The sequence below is a fragment of the Protopterus annectens genome, chromosome 8.part1, assembly GCF_019279795.1.
Source record: "Protopterus annectens isolate FY-2018-M chromosome 8.part1, PAN1.0, whole genome shotgun sequence".
NCBI classification, from domain to species: Eukaryota; Metazoa; Chordata; order Ceratodontiformes; family Protopteridae; genus Protopterus; species Protopterus annectens.
Genome location: NC_056742.1, coordinates 95,377,215 through 95,400,409, shown reverse-complemented (window position 1 = coordinate 95,400,409; position 23,195 = coordinate 95,377,215). Strand labels below are relative to the sequence as shown.

The window sequence follows — 23,195 nt, the reverse complement described above, 5'->3', positions numbered from 1 at the left end:
GTAGGCAAGCCCCTCACCTCCCCCAAAAATTATATACACCAGCTCTGCAGTCATATCACAGTGGAGAAAAGGGTAAAACCCAAAAGTGCACAGCCAGACTCACAGAAACTCACAGAAATGTAAAATTTTCACACAGAAAACAGACAGTGATGACTCACAGGATAGCAGACTCCAGTAGTTGTTACTGGAAGTAGAAACAATCCAGACAAAGAGGTATGGCAACAGGGTATCTGTACCGACTGGGAAGGGACACTCCCGGAACAACTAATATGGTAAAGATGTACCTATTAAAGCTAACATCAGGGGTTTAAATCATGAGTCTTAAAACCTAAAAGGAAGCAAAAGCCAAAGGGCAGCAAGAGGTGAAGGGTCAGGTCAGAATTCTTTGTGCTGAAGTGCTATGGTACACCAAAAGATTCACAGCCCAGGTATGAACCAATGAAAAGTGGTTGCAAAGCAGAGATTCACATTACCTCAATCATCTGAAGAAATCCAACTGCACTTTGACCCTCTCAATTGTCCTTCCATTAGTCTGAATTTACAGTAAAGGTCCTCACACTTGCAGGGACTATCACTGCCTCAAAAAGTTACTCTGGCCCTCATAAAATTTATGACGTTATGCCAAAATAGTGAGGATTACAGTCATTAAATAATGTCTTACAATGCTCTAATATATTCCATTTTCACTTCTTCATAAAAGGCACATCAGCTGAAGTCTTTGCATTGTGTCAGCTTTGCAAGTAGTAATATCAATATTTACATTTTCCCGAGATGGGACCTTGGCTCCTGACTAATTTCAGTTTCATCTCAATACAAAAATATATTTTATCAACATATGCTTTATAGTAAGTCAGTTTGAATTACTTCATATATTTTGCAAATGCTGCCTGTGATAATCTGCAAGAAGATTATGAATGGGTGAGGGGGGGACTGACTGCTTCATACCCCTAGGCAGGGTTAAAGAGGAGATTTAAGTACAAAACATCAAATGAGAAAAAATAAAAGAAGCCAATCTTGAGCTGGAAAATTTTGCATTTATAGTTGGCTGAACAGTCCAAAGAATATAAACACAGCAGCTTCAAAATGATCATATTAAAATTATCACAATGGCATTAAAATGCCTTCAGACATTTCTAAGCAGCAACATAAATTAAAATATTTTGCATTTGCTATAAATGTTCTAACTATACTCATGATAAAGTATTTGATGGAGTTGTATTTAAAATCAAAACTATGAAATTAATTGCTTCCATCTGGAATCTGTGTGCAGTCACTTATCAAACACTATGTGCTAGCTTATAATGACAACAGACCTACTTTCTTGAATTTCAGATTCTAGTTTATCTGACATTAAGAGAACTTCAACAAACCCTGACAATACAAGCAGCAGAGTACAGAGACTATAAAAGCTTTAAAGAAATAAGGCAGAGGAAGCAGTTGCAACATGAGGAGGAATAGAATAAAGCAATGACAATTCTTTGGCATGAGATTCAAAACAGCAGATCTATAATGTGTACCTGTGGCATGGTCTAACCATGGACGCCACCATGTCTTTTTCGTCTGTGGAGTCCTTTTCTGCTCACCCTTCTCTGTCAAACAGGAGACAGGCAGGTCCACATTTCAATACAAAAAACTGTTTGTTACAATGAAGATGCACAAGTAAACATGCGTTATACAACAGTACAAAGATACGAGGAAGAAAGATGTAGCTATCAAGAGAAACTTTCTGCAGTGCACAAGTGTGTGCTTGTGTTGTTGAAACATGGAAATCAGCATCTCAATCAGTATTGAAATTTTACACTGTGACAAGAATTTCACATGTTAAATTGGAAAGTTCACCAGGTAAACTGAAATGTGCTACTGTCAAATGCATATCCATCCATCTGTAAACAACCCCCTTTTCCCATTTTTGCACATGGAGTCAGGGTGTCACTTTAAAAGTGACAATCATCTAGAGCCAAGGTTTCCACCACTGGGTGGCTAGCTCTGTCACGGCATTATCAAATGCATATGAGATGTTTAATTGTAAAGTTTACCTGTTGATATCAGATGTGCTAACTGTAATATGCTGATATCTGCTGCCAGAAGTGTTCACACCGTAAACTGAAAACCCATGTTCTGTATTAAAGATATGGTCCTCACTTGTATTTTTAGTACACAAGTGGAATACTTTGTTACACCTGCCCAAATAGTCTACCATGTTATCCATGATCAACTGGTCTATTGAACAAGACACATGGTGAATACACAATCACTGCTGTCCACTGGGATTCTCACATTACTGTAGTTCAGTAGTATACAATACAACTACCTTGTTCTTCCTACTCAGAGAAGTTAACTTTTTAACCTTCTCGTTGATACTCAGGTACCTAAAGAGTGGGGCCAATCCTGTCTCCCATTAGACTAGGTCAATATGACACACCATAACTACCCTGTTCTTTATACCAAATCCATTTTCCATAACAGACGCAGGTCACCAAGTGCTAGGACTACCACTATGTTACAAGGAAGATTATACATCTCTATAGCAACCTCCCAAACTAATTAGGTTTGTCTTGATATGCAACATAAACAGAATCAAGGAGTACAACAAGCTGTGCACTGATGAAACCACAGTGCTGCTACTGTAATGTGCGTGTCCAAGAGCAGTCTTTCTTTGTTAGGTGATAGGTCAAATAAAACAATGCAGGAAAGAGCAAATTCCATAAAAACAAATGAAATTTGTGAAAACAATACAAGCAGAATAATGTCCATGAGAAAGAATGAAATATACAGGAAGGTAGAACATGAACAATTTATAATGTTAGAGTGCATGGTAACATACGTGTAAACTTGTGAAAATAATGAAAATATCACTGAGGTTTGTTTTCTTTTAACGTGTGTGTATCTATATCATTATGTAATCAGTGATTTAATAAAAATGTTTAAAAAAATGGTGTCTGTACTGTGCACTGAAATCTATCAGCCCTTGAATAATGGGACAGAGATCACAGTATAACCTAAAGTAAGGCTCATTCTACCAGCAACATCAAAAAAGCATGCTGCAGCAAGTCAACTCAGTGCAGCAGAGTGATAAAGACCTGACTACTCTGCAGGCAAACAAAGATCAGCTGCCATCATTGGTGCTTGCAGGAGCCAGTCTGGGAGGATGGGAGTGAGAAGCTGCTGCTGGCTTGGTCATCCTGGGGGAAGAAAGTAGTCTAGTTTCACCATGAGGGTGATACTAAGTGAAAGCACTAGGTCACTGCACCCACTGGAGTCTGAGCCTAACTAATCTGTTTTGTGAAAGTGCTCTTGTACCACAGGGGAAGGAGAATTTGGCATTTGGATGCATGCTTCCCCTCAGGAGACGGTATCAGCGGAATTCAAAGGAGCTGCAAAGGGGAGTGCTCTCACAGGGAGAGGGTAGGATACCCTCTAGGGCCAGCAAGCTAGCCTGCTTCCTACCAGACTCAATTCCCAGGCAAGAATCACTGGGCAGTAGGGCTCTTACCTAATCCAAAAGAGCGTTTTGGCTCTCATCCCACCAGAAAGAATGGGCTAACTGGGTGCAGGTAGAAGAGTCCTCTGCTGAGGTCCTGAGGGCAGCAAAAAAAAAAAAAAAAAGCATGCTGCTAGCTTTTCTACCTGTAACTATATCTGCTGAAAATAAATCATGTCTATAGCCATCAAATGATTTGTGGACTCTTGGCTAGGAAATGGTAACCCTGGCAGGAAAGATAGAAGCAATGTGGCCTGCCAAGTAATGGTATCACTGCCCGTCTCACAGTTCTGCAAAATGTATTCAGCTTTACTCAAACATGGGAAACAGAAACTAGAATGTTGAAAACCAAGCAAATATCATGCCCTCCTTTTCACAATGCCTGATAAAGAATGCACCAGTACAGTAGAAGCTAGACCAGATGCAAGCTGTGGAAATGTTTCCAGTCCTACCAGTTTAAGATTACATTTCTGATGCAATCCAGTTTTGGTCACCCAAACATATCCATTTATAAAAAAAAAATAAAAAAAACTTCAGAAAACTTTGCAACACTCTCTCATTCATTCACCCCCCCCCCCCCCCCCAGTGTTTGACTGATATTCAGCATATTACAGGATACACTATGTCTAATTATATATTTCTGCAGAAAGTTTCTCTGATAAATAAAAGACAAATCACAGTGATGAATGATTGCCTTATATTAATGTGCTCCATAAAACCTAGAATACAATTCCCATTAAATAGAATTTAGAAATGGTGAAATATAATACATGATTGCAAGACCAGAAAGATTTGCTGCAAAGATACAGAATGACATGCTGCTGTATGATTGAGTTCCCAAGCTGAAGGAAAACATGCAAGGCAATTATGCACAAAGAATTAGCATAGCAAGATAATACAATCCCTAATTAAAAAAAAAGCCATTCTCTTTCAAAAAAAAAAAAGGAAAAGCTATGCTGACACACACAATTATTTTGGAAACCATATGCCTGCCTTTAAACGTGCATATGGTAACAAACGTGCCTAGTCTACTGCATTTACAGGTGAGGCTGAGCAGGCAACACTTGCTGACAAAGTTAAAAAAATAACAGGCCAAACAGCTCAGTAGCATTGGTAGTGCACTAAATAAATCCAAATCTGGAAGCAGATTTATTCACTTATTTCTAAAAATATTGCAGTCCAAAGCTGGAATCTAAGGAAGGGGGTGTTAAGGGTTCTGAGGTTATAATGGGGCAAAACTAACTTTTTAACAGCCTTTTAAGTCTAGTATGCAGGAGGCAAAAACATACATTTTATTCATATTTTAGGAATAGCATCAGCAACATTATCTGAAACAGAGCAAGAGAGAATTACAATACATTAGCATGCATGTTTATATGCTGCCCTAACTTGCATGCCAAAGCCTTCAAATGATGAATTATTTTCATAAACTGCAGATATTCCTGACTTTGTGGCGGTAATATGGAGAGTATACTTTTGCAAAAACAAAGGATAAACACAAGAATTCTGGGAGAAAATACACTCATGCAATTTCAGCACCAACATCTCAGAATGACGGGTACATGAAAATAAAAATGCATCTCTCAAAAGAAAAGTCTGAAGTAGTACCTGTAACTGTGATATTTTTGTTTTACAAATTAAACTCACACTACTGCACATAACATCAGCAAAGGAACAGCTACAGGAAACAATCTGGGTTTTAAACTGAAGTGTGCTACTTAAAAACTATGGAAGCAGTAATGCTAAACCTATTCTAATTCAGTCAGAGAAATGAAATGCCAGTTTATGGTGGGAGCTCCTAGGGTTAAAAAGAATGTTATTTTTCATTACATAATAGCTCAGCTTTCACAGACTAAATGAGAAATGCACTACAAACCCAAAGCGCAAGCATGATTTGTTCATGCCAGCTTGAAAAGAAATAAAATAAAATTATGCTCATCAGCAGACAACAAATCAAGTCAGGCAAGAAAGAAATAAAATGATTAGGAATCCCAGAGGTTTGAAAACAATATTTGTGTTTAATATTCAGCCTTACCTGCTTTTTTGTTAGATAACTATTAAAACAAAACTGCAACATCACCAGCTCACTCCAGTAATGATCAGGCATTCTATATAATACATATACATGTAATATATGCTTAACACACAGTATGAAACTCAGTGCTGTCTACATTATCTCTGTTACATACATAGCTGCTGTATGCGTACAGAAAAGGACTATCACATTAGTAAATTCAAAGCAGTGAAGGCATTCAAACATCCACAAAGACACGTTTCATCATAAATTGCCTTCTTTATATAAAATGGAAAAAGCCATTTTGGGCATGGCGAAAGAAAGAAAAATGTGGAAGAGTGAAAATGCTGCTGTGATGTTATCCATTTATTTTTACTTTATTCAGGGCAGCATCAGCATTTATCTCTCTGTCCTACAATGGGTCAAATGCTGACTGACTACTCTATTTGCATAAACTAGGCTGATGCTCAAACACATTCTAAATCAACTATAAAGTAAAACGGACTAAAAAATGCAAACTATGATAGCAACTGTTTATGTAAATCCCACTAGTGCAGCTTTAGTTGTGTGGATATATCAACCCTCACTACAGCACAGATTACTGGGTTTAAGTAGCAGAGCTGGCATCTGCGGATCCACAGGATCTGCTGTGGAAAGAGTACTGAGCAGCTAATGGTCTGGTCTCTGACTGCTGGAAGGGAGGACGGGACTTTTTGCTACAAAGTGTCCTCTGCTGGAAGGCAAAGGCTATCCTTAGCCACAAGTACCAGTCACCAGTGGCTCATGAAAGCAAGGAATCAATAAAAGACTACACTACATCTTTTGCATGTTCAAGTACACTGTACAACTAAGAGTGTAAGATATTCATGAAAAATGTGACTTCTGCAGGACGAAAGCCATCTGGTCACTGACTGTTGTTATTTGTCACCAACACAAAGCACAAAGTACCATTAATGCAAAGTGCTCTGGAAAGAAGACCCCATCAAGAGGTTACGTGGTGCTAAAATCCTGTAGAACATGCAAAACAAAACAGTCACTGAAGACTGATGCGCATGTGATCTATAGTGCCCAGATATGTGCTTTTATTAACCTAACAGGTTGTGGAAGCATGCTATTACTGCACATATGAAATAAACAAAAACTGAAAATAAAGAAGGGAAAAGTGCTAGGTGGTCAACTAGTTGCCCCATTTAACAACTCTTACATTACCACAACCATATTATACATATCATCATAGATATGTACTTACCCAAATTATTTACCAATGCTAAATGCCTAAGTCATTGGCATTTACCATGATAAAAAAACACATCAGCATACTGATAGCTACTTAACAAGGAGTTTCCTTCTTGGAAATGCAGACTTGTTCAAGCTTCTGGAGATACTGCAACTTGGATCTAATGGATGGAAATAAGAAAATTTACCCCAGAACTGCTCCTTGTGCTACCAATGGACAGAGACAGCTCCTAAATGCTTTATCCCATTCCAGTCCCCTCAAATTATTTGTGGTATGATTCCAGTTATTCTCATTAGGGATAATATATAATTATTAGCCATGGTATGGGTAAGGCCAATCTCTAACCAAATAGGATGGATTAATTTATATAGAAAAAGGAAACTGGGTAGGATTAAAATGGCCAGTAAGGGCATCTAGTCTCGTACTTAACCTATGAACAACTGACACAGGAACTTTGTCAAAAGATGCAGCAAAACATGATACACAAATATGTAATTATCCAAACCAATGGTGCAGTAAGACCACCAATAAGAAGAAGATAACCCTGACCCTTGTGATGTCAGTGGCCTGAATTTAAGCAGCACCTTGGATAATGAACAGCTGAGCTAACGGAAAGAGACATAAGCTGCGAATTGCCATCTCCCCTTCCTTGAAGGGAATATATCACATGATGGTGCAGCATCATTCCCCCCACTCCATGAAGGCTGTGGAGAAAGGTCAGCTGTGCAATACAGTAACAAAGGGCATAGCTGGTCACATAGGAAAGCATCAACCTTGTTTAATCGAGGTGAGGGAACATTTTCACAATGAGAGAAAATAGAGATATGTGTCCTAGCTAAGTCCACATAATCTTGTCCCAGAGAATTACATCACTGTACCTTGTTAACTCCCAAGTACCATTCTTTGTGAGAATGAATGGGTACAGAAGGGAAAGGACAAGTGAGGACTGATCACCTGAGTCTAGCAAGTAGTAAAATGAACACATTCTGTACAGTTGCTTATTCATACCTATTGGTTCCTCCTCTTCTGCTCCTTTAGAATCGAGCCTTCCATCATGGTACTTCTGCTGCTTTGCTCGTATCTGTTTCATTCTGCAAGTTTTAAAACCGCGTTAGACACACTTGTTAAAGGTTCACAGGGCTCAAGAGCTGTGATTCACATTATATGTCAAATGGGGCATACTACAGCAGTTAACACAGATTGACTCAGAATGTACAAAGGGGGCAGGGGGCTTGAATCACTGGCATAAATAATGGACTTCCATCTGCAAGGCTTATGATTACTGCTCATTCCACTGGAGGATTAACTGAAATGCAAAGGGTTAAAAAGCACTCGGTGGGCCTGAAGCCCACAAGCATATGGGAATGATAAGGGTGATAATGAACAGCAATATATTTCATGGATCTCAAGTGTCTTCCCTCCTTCTGTCACTTACTGTCGTTTCAGTTGTTCTAAAGATTTCTTCTCTTCCTCTTTGCGATACTGCATGTCCTTCACATTGCTTGCCTTAAACAATTCAAATCCCCTATTTGAACAAAAATTATTTTATAATCATAGAAAAGGCAACATACCATGAAGATGTGTCATGTTAAACAAGTAAATAAAATTTTGAAATACTATACCATCAGCTGTGTTACAGCTAAGTTGACTCGAAAGCAAGCAAACATTGAATTATTACTATTGCATGCATTAACTCTGAATTATGAATGGGCCATGTTTATTGTATTTATTTAATAAAGTACTGATTAAAAATACTACAAAAAAGATCACACATTCAAATGTATTCAAAACCACTTCTAACTTCCACTGACCTGTATCCATCTATCTATCCATCAGGATACACCAGGGGCCTGCAACCTGCGGCTCTGGAGCCGCATGTGGCTCTTCTAATCCTTTGCAGTGGCTCCCTGTAGCTTTGAAAATGAATGGCTACTCTACCACACACACACACACACACACACACACACACACAGTTATGTCTCAACTGTGCAGATTTTTTGCAGAATGTCTTGACTTTTGCCTTATATTTTTGGTCTGTTTCTCATAAAATTGTGGCCATCAATGAGGACTGAAGTCAGAAAAAATAGAGATATTTGAGTTTCAGACTTCATACCTTTCAGAAAATTCATGCTAAATAAAATATGTTATTCTGTCAACTTTCTAAGATTGTAATAGCAATTTTTAAAAAGTGTCCCTATTTTTGGGCCTTTGTGCCCCACTATTTATGGCTTTGTCCATATTTTTTGTTCTAAGAGTTCGAGAAATATGACACACACACACAGAGCGATCGAGCAATCCCAACAAAGGAACAAAAATAGGGAAGGACTTTAAATATTGTTCTTGCAAACTTAGTTCTTTTATATTTAGTATAATAACTATATATAAAACTTTCTACGCTGTGTTATCTTTATTTTAGGGGTCAAATAGGTTTTGTTGCTCCCAATGAATTTTGCTTGCTGAAAGAGGGGCCAAAATGGCTATTTTGATAGTGAAGGTTGCAGACTCCTGGGATACACAGTGAAACTCAACATAGAAGGCCTCTACACAGTTTTACCACACACCTACTGCAAACCGGCAGTGGAAACACTAATCAGATACACTGGGTCCCTCCATGGTGAACTAGAACTGACAACAAAACTTCTCCAGACAATACTGGAAAACAATTTCTTCAAATTCAATGATAAATTATAACAACAGACTGTTATGGGGCCAATCATAACCCAGAGTCTAGCTAGTGTCAGTGTTGCAACAGATAGCACTCAAGTCTTTGGTGCAGAAGGCTTTGGATTCTATTTCCGCAACAGGTAAATCAACTGCTGACACTACATTGCAGTATAACGAGAATAATGCACTCACGTTGTCATCCTTTGGATGACTCATTAAATCAAGGTCCCATCTGCTTTCGTTGGTGATAGCTCAGGTGAATGTAAAAGATCCCACAGCACCCATCAAAAGTAGTTGGGGAAGTTCTCAATGCCCTGGCCAAACTTCTCCTAGTAGTATAAATACCTCCTTGAGTCTCCCCTAAAAAGAGGCCACTAGCTTCTTCGAACTAATCTGGTAAACAAAGGCTTAATAAATAAATAATGTTGTTTTAGCAAAATATGAAGACAACATGGATTATTCTTCAGATTTTCACCATCACATGGCCTGTTGCCTCTGTATCATTGATGACATTTTCATACTCTGAAACGAGACAAAAAACAGCTGAAACCCTTGTACATCTATACAGGGAGCACGACATGCTTCCTGAAATTTACCACAATCCACAGCCAGGATGCTGCATGTTTTCTACATTTCAGTTTTAACACAAACATTGAAATAGGGTCCCTCTCCAACAATCTATACTGGAAATCCACAAGGGTAAACCTACTGCTGCATGCTTCCAGTATGCACTTCCAAACAACCAAACACAATGTCAAAGTTGTGGGGCATGTGCATCGCAAATGTCTCAAAAAATGTATAGGCTTTTTGCACAACATAAACAAGCTCAAAATGATTTCCTAGCAAAGGGTAAGAAAGCAGGGTACTCAATAGCATACCAGAACAAGTACAAACCTTGAAAAAAGCAGAAGGCCCCTTCCTGATGGACCCTGTCAGCAAATGGCACAACTTCATAATAACTCACCCTGACCATAAAACTGAAGACATAAAAAGAAACATGGCCATAACATTGACAATAGACCGTAAAGAAATCTGCAGGACCATCTTTGAGAACGGGATCAAAACAGAGAACAGACTCACAGCTAAGATCCTTGAACCAGGTCCAAAGATTTACAACAAGAAAGGAGAAAACATCAGAGCGTTCCTTGAATCAAGAGACAGGGGTAGAAAGGATAGATGCTTATGGCACATATGGGTGTGGAGCTCAGAAATGCAGGTTTTGCAGCCTCATGAGTGGAGTGGACCATTTCATCTGTCCTAGGATGGGCCAGAAGTACCACAGAAAATTCAGGGGTAACTGCAACACTGAAATAGTGGTTTACTGGGTTGTTCCATGGTGTGCTATCCCCTGTAATAGTACGTACAGTAGCAACAAAATCATAAAAATATGGATGTAAGAATTGGATCTCAATAAGTCTAGGAGGATAAAAAGAATTTATCTAAAAATAGTCTAAAAGGAATGATCTGTAGTCATCCTCTCTCATTTAAAGGAGAAGGATTTGGAACTAGATTTATTTTGTTTTTAGAAATAAAATAATTTAGTTAAAGGGACTGCTCTAAATATGTGGAATCACAACAATCTTATGTTGGATTTTATTTTTTACACTAGTGAAGATGCAATTAACCACATCATTTGCAATCTTCTTCTTTCTTCATACACCACAGTTTATTGCCTTTTCTGATGTCAGACAAAAATTATCACAAGTACTTGACAGGCCAGCACAATGAAATTTTGGACACTGCAGGTTACTTTTATGGGGTCTGACTGAAGGCCTTGAGTAGACGTACTGTCTCATTATGTAATCATCTACCTACCGAATAAATTGCCTATTTACATTCAGCAAGTTTAGATTATCAATGACATCTTTATGCAGAAGTGTGCTGAAGATCTTAGTCAAATCCAGGAAGCCTATGCATGCATTAAAAGCCTTTGTCCAATCTCACAGTGAATGTCAAGGACTAGTACCTTCCTGAATTAGCTCCTCACTACCTGGCACAATATATATTAGGCTTTTCAGAATACAATTATCAAGGTCTGAAGTAATGTCTTCTTTGAGTATAAGAACCAGTGTTGCTTGTCTGCATACAGCAAGAATGTATGCTGTTGTTAAACACTAGTGTGTGTATATATATGTGTGTGTGTATATATATGTGTGTGTGTATATATATATATATATATATATATATATATATATATATATATATATATATACATACACACACACATATATATATATATATATATATATATATTGCTGCTTTCCTGATCCTGTTACAGTTCAGTTGTCTGAGTGTAGATTAACCCGTAGCTCTTATCCACAGCCCACAGCTTTGTCCTGCCTCTGTTACCTGCCATCTGCCATCCTAATACATGTCCATATCCATTCATTCATTGTCTAGATGGGAAGGATTGCATTCTGACTCTCCAGGTGAAAATAATGTACAGAGTGAGTGGATTATTCTAAACTCCAGTGGTTGGGGAGAGGAGCAGACAGGAATGGTCATCTCGACATCACAACCCACCTCACCAAGCACCACATATAGTACACATGCCTTTGTCTCACAGCCTATAAGGCCCAGTCACAATCCCAACATACTTGTCATAGGAGACTCTATAGTGTGACACACAGATGTGCCCCTCACCAGGCTAGACAAGGAGAAAGTCACAGCAAGTTGCTTGTCAGGTGCTACAATCCACTTATCACTCACGCACTCAAGTCTCTCAACAACAGGTATGGTTATGATTAGGTCATAGTCCATGTTTGTGTGAATGACTTGAGATGTACATCTCTGGATTATATGAAGACAGACATGATTGAGATTGTTGAATATGTGTCCCAGGTAGGTATGTCCCTAGCCTTAAGCAGCATCCTACCATCACTCAGAAGGATGCCTCTATCCAAACAGAAAATGACTGACTTTAACAACTGGCTTAGGTTCTGGTGTCATTCCAAGGGCATACAGTACCTGACAGCCTGGTAGAACATGATTGACAGACCACAATGCTTTGCCAGAGATAGCCTTCATCTGTCTCTCCTGGGCTTCAGACTTCTGGTAAAGGCTCTTTCCTCCCACATAGTGCCCTTTTAGGCAAAGTCATGAGGACAAAATTACCAATGTGAAAAATTCTTCTAAACGAAATGTAAAGGTCATGCTGCTAAACGCTAGGAGTCTTAACATGAAACTGCACTCTCTGCAAGCATTCCTCACCCTGGACGATGCTGACATTTGTGCAGTCACTGAAACCTGGTTCAATGCTGCGAAGAACACCCCAGCCATACCAGGTTACTTGCCCTAACATATTTTCAGACCCCAAACCGAGGGCTACAATGTCAAAGGAGGTGGAGTTTCAATATTTATCAAAGACATACACACCTCCAGGCTGGTCAAAGAGTATGACACACAGGAGATACTCCAGGTGCAGTTAACTACTGACAAAACACCTATTCAAATAAAAGCTAGCTACAGACCCCCAACCATGACTCAGGAGGCCCACTCCACCTATATGGACATACTTATCTATCAAGATTCAACCCCCTCCCCTCATCCTGGGTGACTATCGACCTAACCATAGAAGGGAAGACCTATTCTAGCCTAAACATGAATGGCCAGAGATTCCTCGAATTTGTCAATGCCAATGCACTGGATCAGCTGGTTGACACCTCCACAAGAGGTGAAAATATCCTGGACCTGGTACAACCAACATGAATAGCCACTGTAGCACCCCTACAGTGTCCTCCTCCTTGGTAAGATCAGACCATAAAGCAATCACTTTCAAAGTCACCATCTCCCCTGACCCCCCCCCCCCCCTGTCAGGGTCGAACAAAAAAAACGTTAACAAAAATGATTACAACCTCCTGAAAGCAGGTATAAGCAGCTTCACAGCCACCATCCCTTCAGTTGGAACATGCACTAATGTTCAAGCCTACATCAAAAAACTATATCAGCACCTATACAGCTGGGTGGACTCAGCAATACCTGACAGGACCAAATCATCTTTCTCAAGGAAGAGTAAACCTGTCTGGACGACAGCAGCAATAAACAGATTCTATAATAAAAGAAAGGAAGAAGCAGGTGCCAAGTTGGAAGCAATCTCTCCTTTGTATGAACAAACAAACAAATAAGGTCACTGGTGAAATCCTCTAAGGCTAACTTCAAGTCCAAACTGGCCACACCCACTACAGACAATCACAAGGCCCTCTTCGTATATGCCTCCACTCTCAAAGGTAACTCCCAAATTTGCTCTGAATTGGTGGTCAAGAATACCACATACAAATGCAGTACAAATGCCATAGACATAGGCAACCTGCTGGCAGACAAGTTCAGTGAAAACTTTACCCCCCGTCCCCCCCATCAGTAAACCAGGACATCCTCAGTACCTGTCCCCCCTCCTCTCATCACCAGGGAGCAGGTCATTAATTTCCTTTCAAAGGCAAAAAATACATCCTCCATGGGACCCAACAACATCCCTGACTGTGTCCTACATGAACTCGGGTAAGAGCTCTTAGCACCACTAGACACCCTATTCAACTAAAGCCTGTGCACCGGCTTCGTCCCAGCAGATTGGAGGACAGTCACTTTCTTCCCTATACACAAAGTTGGAGTGTCCACCCACCCAGGCAATTATAGGCCCATCAGCCTAACTAACCTGATCTGCAAGGCCATGGAATGCATGATCATGGACCTTATAAACAAGGACATTGGCAACCTCCAAATGCTTGATTCCACACAGTTTGATTTTGTCAAAGGGAGATCACTCATGTTAAACTTGGTCACCTTCTTCTAAACAGTCACCAAAGCCATGCACAAGGGGAAGACAGTGCACACCACCTACCTTGACCTAGCCAAAGCCTTCGACAGTATTCACCACTTGGGCATAACAGATAAACTCTCCCAGCTAGGCATCAATCCATATGTTACCAGATGGGTGGCTAACTGGCTCACTGATAGAACCCACTCAGTCAAAATAGGGGAAGCCACCTCTAGTAGTAGACCTGTAACAAGCGGCCTAACCCAAGGATCGGTCTTGGGGCCTCTACTGTTTGGGATGTACTTTTCTGAGGTGCAAGCCAAAACCAGTGGTCTACGGCTGATCAACTTTGCAGATGACTGCAAGCCGGACATAGTCATAAATTCCTCTAGTGATGTGAACATTCTCCAACACGGCCTTATCCAAACTAATGACTGGTGCCAGAAGCATGGCCTCAAACTGAATGCCAAGAAATGCATCAATTATCCCCTTTGGGGAAAATGGCATCCCCACTAATTATCACATTAATAACAATCGACTAAGCACGCAATTAGTAGTGATGGACTTGGGCACCCAGGTCGATAGCAACCTGACTTTTGGCCACCATGTTGCCTCTGTTGTACAGAAGGCTTTCTACATGGTCCACCTCATAAGTAAAGGTATTAAATCCAGGAACAAGGAGGTCATAACATCCCTGTTCTCTTCCCTTATCAGACCCATTATCGAGTACAATTCCCCCTTTGGCATGTACCTTTTCAAGCACATGCAGCAGTTGGAGAGACAAAAGAGATTCCTTACCAGGAAAATTCAGGGTTTCAAACACCTATCCCATACAGATAGGCTAAACGCCCCGTCCCTCTACTCAGTCTTCTGCAGACTGCTCAGAGGTGACCTGTGTCCTGCATAAAAGGCCGACTCAGACTCAGCCTCAATGGAGTTGCTGCATATCTGTAAGTCAAACTCAACTCGTGCAACCCGCACGCAAGGCCTCAACCTGGTCTGTGACAATAAAACTTGTTGGCGGGATAGATTTGTGTCCCAGTAACTCCCTCATCTGTGAAATAGACTCGGTCTCCATGTCAAGCAGAGTACCTCACTACCCCTTTTTAAGAGGAACCTGGGTGACTGGTTGGGAAACAGAAAAAATATCCCTGGGATCCCAACCTGTGTCCCTGTTGGACAGGAAAAACAGGTGCTGACTTTGTGGGGACATGAGTGAAATTCTCGGCTAGCTTATATGGGTCTCCAGGCCAATAGCCTAGTATCTTCCTATGAACCTATGATGAGGCCAGCTCAGGGACTGGGGCTTGGGTATAACTTAATTTCTTATTCTTTCACATGTGCAAGTCCATCTTATAGATCAGCATGGAATAAGAGTGTTCCCATCATAGATGGCAACAAAAATCATAGCCCCAACCCACCTGCATAGTCTAGCTTCCACCATTCTGATTTCCCAGTCTCTGCTGTGCAACAGATAATGGCCAACCCACCATCCCCCTCCTTGAAGCGAAGTGAGCAGGCAAAGCTTCATCATTCCTCTCCAACTCCAATGCCATTTACAACAGAACTGAACTTGAGTTGCCTACAATATAATCAGGACTTTATCCCTTGATACCACAACAGAGAGAATCAAATGTAATACACTGACGATTAACCAGGCTATCCCTGACTTACTTTTGAAAACTGCCAAGAATATCATTTTGAGCCACAGACCTGAAAATTCCTAATTTTGTTTAGGGATGTCATACCTTCTGTAATATAGGGTGAAATGGAGTCTACATTAAAATGTATTCAAATATCTAGATATTTATTTAGGATCAGTGAATATCTTGTTGTTTATGATCAGTGAGTTGCACTCTTGGTTTGTTACTTTGACTTTCTTAATGTACCTGCAGAAAGCCTTTTACTACTCCTTAGCTGCAACGTCCACTGAAGTTTCACCCTTAACCAATGATCTTCTATTGAGATTTGCAAAAGAAAACAAAAAAAGTTAAAGTTCTGCTTAGCCTACATTTGTTTTCAGAGTTCTGCTCATTTTCTAAACCTTCTGGGATATCTTTTCCTTATGATATACTTTATTTATGTTATAAATCTACCCTAGGAGATTTATTTTTAAATTTCCCTGCATATTTGTGCCATATGGAGATGTGTTCTTTTGATACAAGAGTTAATACTACTACAAAGGTCAGCTATTGTCTCCTCTGCTGTTTAAGTGGAGTTGTTAATACAGTTTCTCAGTTTCTTTCTTCATTTTTTTCTAGGATTTGAAGAGAGTGCCTTGCAATCTCCAAGTGAGAAATCTAAAACTATAGGTAGTCCCCAGATTATGGACATCCGACATGTGGACAACCCATAGATATGAACAGGCTGCCACAATCTTGGAAATAACATGAAAAAAATAAACATTTTTAAAGTTGCCCAAATCTGTGTGTGTGAGAGATCAAGAGAGAGTGACAGCGATGTGTGAATGAATGAATGAATGTATGAAAAGGAAGTGACTGTGCGTGTGAGAGATTGGGAGAGAGTGGGAGCAATGTGTGAGTGAAGGCATGTATAAATGAAGAGGAGACTGTGTGTGTGAGAGAGAGCATGAAGAGTGAGAGCAAGTGATCCCCTGGCAGCAGTTAAGAGATGGATGGTTGCATAAGGGGAGGAGGTTAGTTATGGAATAGGTAAAGCAGGGTTAAGTAAGTTGTGTGTGTGTGTGTGTGTGTGTGTGTGTGTGTGTGTGTGCGTGTGTGTGTGCGCGTGCGTAAGAGGACTTGATATTCCACCCATACCTCTCAAACTCTTTCAGGAAGAAATCTGGACAAAGTTATAAATAATGAGGGGACAAAGGCCCAAAAATAGGGACACTTTTTAAATATTTCTCTTACAAACTTAGAAAGTAGATAGAACAACAGGTTTTGTGTTAGCATGAATTTTCTGCCCTGCATTTAGTCTGAAACTCAAATGACTGCCATTATTTTCTGACTACAACCCTCAATGATTTGCTAAAAAACACAATTTTATGAAAAACAGACGAAAAATATGAGGTAAAAGTCTGTACAGTTGAGAGGTATGGGTTTGTGTACCTCTCCTATGGATTAGCCTAAAATAAATAGGTGGCAAAGGTTCACAATAGGAGCATATTTTAGTGTGTGTGTGTGTGTGTGTGTGTGTGTGTGTGTGTGTGTGTGTGTGTGTGTGTCTGTGTGTGTCTGTGTGTGTGTGTGTGTGTGTGCGTGTGTGTGTCATACCACTAAACTACTTACAGCAAGAAATCTGGAAATCTGGACAAAGCCATAAATAAAAGTGGGAAAAATGCCCAAGAATACAAACAATTTGAATTTTCTTACAAATTTAGAAAGTTGATAGAATAACAGGTTTTGTATTAGCATGAATTTTCTGAAGGGTATGAATTCTGAAAGTCAAATGTCTGTCATTATTTTCTAACTTCAGTCTTTAATGATTTGCCACTACTTTTGCTAGAGAACCACAATTTTAAGAAAATGGACCAAAAATATGAGGCAAAAATCTGGACATTCTGCGAAAATCTATACAGTTGAGAGGTGTGTGTGTGTGTGTGTGTGTGTGTGTGTGTGTGTGTGTGAAAAAGTCCTCAAACACTGCATTTAATAACAAGATGCCTTAAACCAGCTATGTTGATAGGAAGTAAGGACGCATAGCTGCAGTATACAGCATCATATTTAAGATTTTTGTTTTTATTTGGAAGTGTTTTATACGCAAAGAAAAGTAAAATAAATACTAGACTGAGGCATACATTTGACAAAGTGACATTTAATAAGACCGGTATGTACGTGTTTCAACTTACATACAAACTTGATTTAAATTTACCAAAAGATAGCCAAAATCACAGCCACACAGGTAAAAACTGCACTGTCCAAAGCTAAGAATACAGCATCCATGGGACCAGATGACATCCCGGGCTGTGTACTATATGAACTACAACATGAACTGGCACCTCACCTAAGTGTCATGTTTAATCAAAGCCTCATCTCAGGCTATGTGCCCACTGAGTGGCGCACAGCTACAGTTATCCCACTCCACAACAGGGGATCCACCTAGGATCCCGGGAACTACCATCCCATCAGTCTTACGAGCCTGATCTGCAAGGGCATGGAATGTATTTTCATGGAACTTATAAACAGCAACATTGGCAACCTTCAAACACTGGACCCCACCCAGTTTGGATTTGTGAAGGGCTGATCTTGTCTCCTGAACCGGACTGACTTCTTTGAATCAGTCTCCAGAGCTGTGGACGAGGGTAAGGTGGTCCACACAGCCTATCTGGACCTCACCAATGCCTTTGACGCCATCCTCCACTGTGGAATCATAGGTAAACTTACTAAGCTGGGCGTAAATCCCTACACTGCTCGATGGGTTGCCAACTGGCTTACTGACAGAACCCAGACTGTAAAAGTAGCCGACTCCAAAACCAGTTCCAGACAAGTGACAAGTGGAGTACCTCAGGGTTCAGTCCTGGGACCACTCTTGTTTGGCATCTACTTCTCTGAAGTACAGGCCAACACTAATGGACTCTGGCTAACAAAGTTCGCAGGTGACTGCAAACTAGGAGCCATTACTGAATCACCAAATAATGTGGATATTCTACAAAAGGGCCTTACAGAAAGAGCCATGGGCTCAAGCTTAATGCCAAGAAATATATAGTTATCCCCTTTGGGAAAAATCATGTACCCATGAATTACCACATAGGTGGCAGTACACCGTTACACCAAAAATGTGATGAGAGACTTAGGGACACAGGTGGACAGTGGTCTCACCTTCGATAACCACATCACCACAACAGTCAGGAAATCCTTCTGTGGCACACCTCATCACTAAGGGCATTTCATCCAAAAAAAGGAGGTCATTGTCCCACTGTACTCATCCCTCATTAGACCCATTACAGAGTATAATGCCCCATTTTGTATGTACCTCACAAGACATCTGCAACAGCTGGAAAGGCCGCCGAAAGCAGATGCCATATGCTGACATCTAAAAAAACTCCAGCTATACTATGTGGCATATCGTCTACTCAGTGGCGGTTTCTGCTTAACATACAAGGCCATGTCAAACCCTGAGCTGTTGGACATGCTCCACTTAAAGAAATCCCAATCTTTAGAGGCATATGCTCCAGGGATCTAAACCTTGTCATCACAATGAACAAAACATGCTGGAGGGATAGGTTCCTGACCCAGAGACTCCCAATACTCTGGAATAGACTGCCCATACAGGTCAAGCAGAGCGCCTCCTTGGCCCTCTTCAAAATGAACCTTGATGATTGGATAGGCGATATGAAATTCACCCCGGGGATCATGTCAGTCTGCCCTGCTAGACAGGGGTCCAGGGAAGAAAATACTGTGGGAAGAAATATCCAGGTAATTGTTATGGCTAGGCTTGTATAGGCCCTAGCGCCGATAGCCTAGTACCAACCTATAAATCTATAAGGACAGACTAAAAAACAGATCTCATCCTTAACCAGGGGACTGCCTGTACAAACTTGTTTTTGGTTTGTTTTCCCCATTCTTAATTTAACACACAGCTTCATGGTCATAGTCAACAAATGAATGTTTAACTTCAGCAGTAGTGCACATGCAGCCCACTTTTTTTGGTCTCCTCGGACCTCAAGGTACTAGCCCGGTCCCCAATGCCCCATGTCTAAGCTTGGTCTACCAGCCACCCCCCCCCTTCAAACTCTTACGGTATTTCCTGGGGCGAATCATGGATCACAAGGATATCTTGGAGGCTCAGCCATCTAGGCTTCTGGCTGGGTTTTTTTTTTCCTTTCTCTAACACCCCTCCATGCTTGACTATGTCCGAGGGCAATTCCCCTCTGTGGACTACATCCCCCTTTAGGAAGCATCATTGACAAATGCCCTCCCTCCCATTACAGGAACATCCATCCTTCCCTGCCATTCCATCCATCGCCTGAGCCACTACTCAAACCATACCACTCAAAAAAAAAAATCTGCACAATTCCAAAAATAATGGTGGGACAAAATCCACAAAAATATGGACAAATTTTAAATATAGCTTTTATAAACTTAGAAAGCTGCTAGAATAAAAGGCCGTATGTTATGACACATTTTCTGAAGAATATAAAGTCTGTAACTCAAATGACTTTCATTATTTAGTGAATTCAGTCCCCACTGATTTGCCACAAAAAATAAAACAGAAAACCTCAAATTTTATGAGGAACAGACATTCAGCCAAAATCTGGACAGTTGAGAGGTATGACTCAAACCCAGGTTGGCTAGGCAGTAGTTAGGACTTCATCCCTCAACATCACCAGAGAGACTGGAGACAACATTTTTTAAAACAAAAAGAGTGTAGATTTCTTCTTGTGGGAGACTTGGCAAACTGTTCCATGATATTTTTATTTATAAATCTGAGAAACAGTCATGCCTTTTTCTAAACATTAATATACCTAAAACTAATCAATCAGTGTATAATCAAAATCATCCAGTATTAATGTGCTCTTTTTAATTTTTAGGTATTCATGTTCATCTGTTGACAAATGACAAAATGACCGCAGTCTACAAAGTTATAACATATTATGACTTACTGCAATAATAATGTAGCTTTTTTCTGCATTTATTCTCTTACATTCCAGATACGCTAAGACAGCATCATAATATCAACTGGGTCTATAATGAAGAAATGAGGAAGATCCCTCTGTCTGTGGTATGCCATTAGGATCCCTGTATCACATTTTAGTAAAAGAACAGTTCTACTATCAGTCAAGTATAGAAACGTTTCAAATGTAACCCATCTTTTTTTTACATACAATTATAGCATTACTTAATGATACTCTCACCTCTGTAAATCTGGTCTGGTTTGTTAAAAAATATGTTTCCATATGATATTCTGAAAGTCTAAGAAATGCATATTAAGGAAGAAAAACACCTCGCTCATACCTGACCTCCCTATTATTAGTGTCAAATAATAGTACACCTTCAATGAGCCTCATGAGGCCCATGATGCTCTGGAAAAAAAAAAAAAGATTTGAAAATGTATGGATCTGTCACATAATCTATGTTTGAGAACACTGAATCACTGAGCATCAAGATGCACTGGTCAACATTCTGAAATGTCGAAACAAAAAAAAAAGTCTTGCTGCAATACTCAATGGTCAACCATGTGACTCAATGTTTAGTGGTTCGACATTCTGAAATGTTGATAATGTGATATAGACCCTTTTGTACACACATTTTTGTACTTTGGCATGATTCTTCAGTCTGGTTCCTCCAGGCTCCTGCCCAGGGAGATTTGTTTTCTCATTCCTGTGTTTATCTCCTCAACCCCTATAATACGAATATTTACATTTATAGGCTAGACATGGCACAGAACAAAGTTAGTTTCTACCTCAGCTATAGTAAATTATTACATTCATTTCTAAGGCAGTAAGGCTTAATTACATTATTAAAGATTTGTGTGTCAGTATGCATTTTAAGGCATTTTAATGAACCATTTCTTAGAAGTCATTTATTTATCTACCACAATGCCTTTAAAATAGATGCTTGCAAATATTTTGCTTATGCAAAGCAAGTGAAAAATATGTCTTCGAGGTTATATAACACATGCAGCCGTTTCTGTAAAATATAGATTAGTTTTTCACCTTTCACATTAGCTGTAAGCCCTTATCATACCTTGAAGCTTGGAGGGATGATGCCTTTAGATCAGCAACAACATGTAGGAAGTAGTAGCTAAGGAAGACTCTCCGCTGAAGAAGCAGGAAGAAGAAACAGATGCTATCCCAGATGATTCCTGCTTCTTCCACAGGCAGCAGACACTCCTTGTTTCTATTTAAATCAATTGCTGTGAAACAGTGGAACAGAAGTGTTTTTGGTCAATGAAAGTGATTTACATACAATGATTTTTCAAAATATTTAAATATATCTATATGCTAAATACCATCAGTTAACAGATCCTATACAAACAAACCACAAGCATTCTGCAAAATGTAATATAAACTCTTCACTATCTTTTTCGTAACACCAAACTAAAGACTTCTTTCAGTAAAGGTAACGTTTTATTACTTCTGCTGGTTTTGTCAAAAGCTAGATTCCTTCCAGCCCTTTTCCCGATCTTCCAGTTAGCATTTTTGTCTGTAGCTGCCCCATAATAAGGACTTTTTCATCAGTGACTGATGCATTCTACGCATTAGAACATGACATCCCTTTAATACCATCCGCCTTATCCCCTTGTCAGGCTACATCAAACGACATTCTCTTTGGGCTCAACTGATTATGTTTTTCCCCTTTCATAGTATACAACTACCATCACCTTTACGGAAAGCTCTCTTCATCTCCAACTAATTCCAGCACTAACCTGCATCTCAGATGACTGCCTCACTGTTGCGTTATCTTATTCATCCAATGGCTACTTAAAGCTGCTGCTATTTTTTCATCTTTTTTGTCATATGATTTTTATATATTCCTCTAACACTTCTAAGTGCGTTTGATTTAATGTTCCTCTAAATTGCTGGTAGCCATTGCCTGTACTAAAGCTGAAATCTCAGCTGTTTCTTTATCCAAAGTTTTTTTCCTTATTCTTTTCTGACAGACTTTCACTTGCTTTTTCTAATTTTCGTCTTTGATGTCAACAGTGTAATTACTAGCCAGTAACTGAATTTTACTCACTTTCACTAGCTTTTAAAAACATTTATCAGTTGTCACACTTGCAGAGCTCTAATCAATACATTACTTACTCTGCAGACAACTTGAATGTCTAATGACTTTTTTTCTCTCATCCATACCTATAAACTCACGGGTGCCACAATGATCAGTACTGGGACTGTTAATATTTTTTGCATTTAATAATTCCATCTCTTTGTCTCCGTTTTTAAGTAATATCATTATGTACACTGATAGCACTGCACTATGGAATTCTAATACGAACCCAATAAATATTAAAAAATAAGGAAATCTATGAAAGTTCTCAAGTATTTACATAATTGCAGTGAAAAAGCATATTCAAAATGAAATTTAGAGGCAAGACTCCCTAACATCAAACATGGAAAAACAAACCTCGAGAACTGCAGGTG

General features: G+C 39.7%; 1 protein-coding gene across 1 annotated transcript in view; it reads right to left on the bottom strand.

Annotated features, from left to right (window-relative positions):
- PIEZO1 (piezo type mechanosensitive ion channel component 1) overlaps positions 1–23,195 on the bottom strand; it is a 3,550,337-nt gene that overhangs the window by 954,347 nt on the left and 2,572,795 nt on the right. Inside the window, exons 25-28 of the mRNA XM_044081575.1 lie at positions 21,799–21,967; positions 8,168–8,257; positions 7,741–7,823; positions 1,518–1,589 (exon numbers count right to left, since the gene is read on the bottom strand). Of these exons, the coding sequence (XP_043937510.1) occupies positions 1,518–1,589; positions 7,741–7,823; positions 8,168–8,257; positions 21,799–21,967 (414 nt within the window). The remainder of the gene's footprint in view (positions 1–1,517; positions 1,590–7,740; positions 7,824–8,167; positions 8,258–21,798; positions 21,968–23,195) is intronic.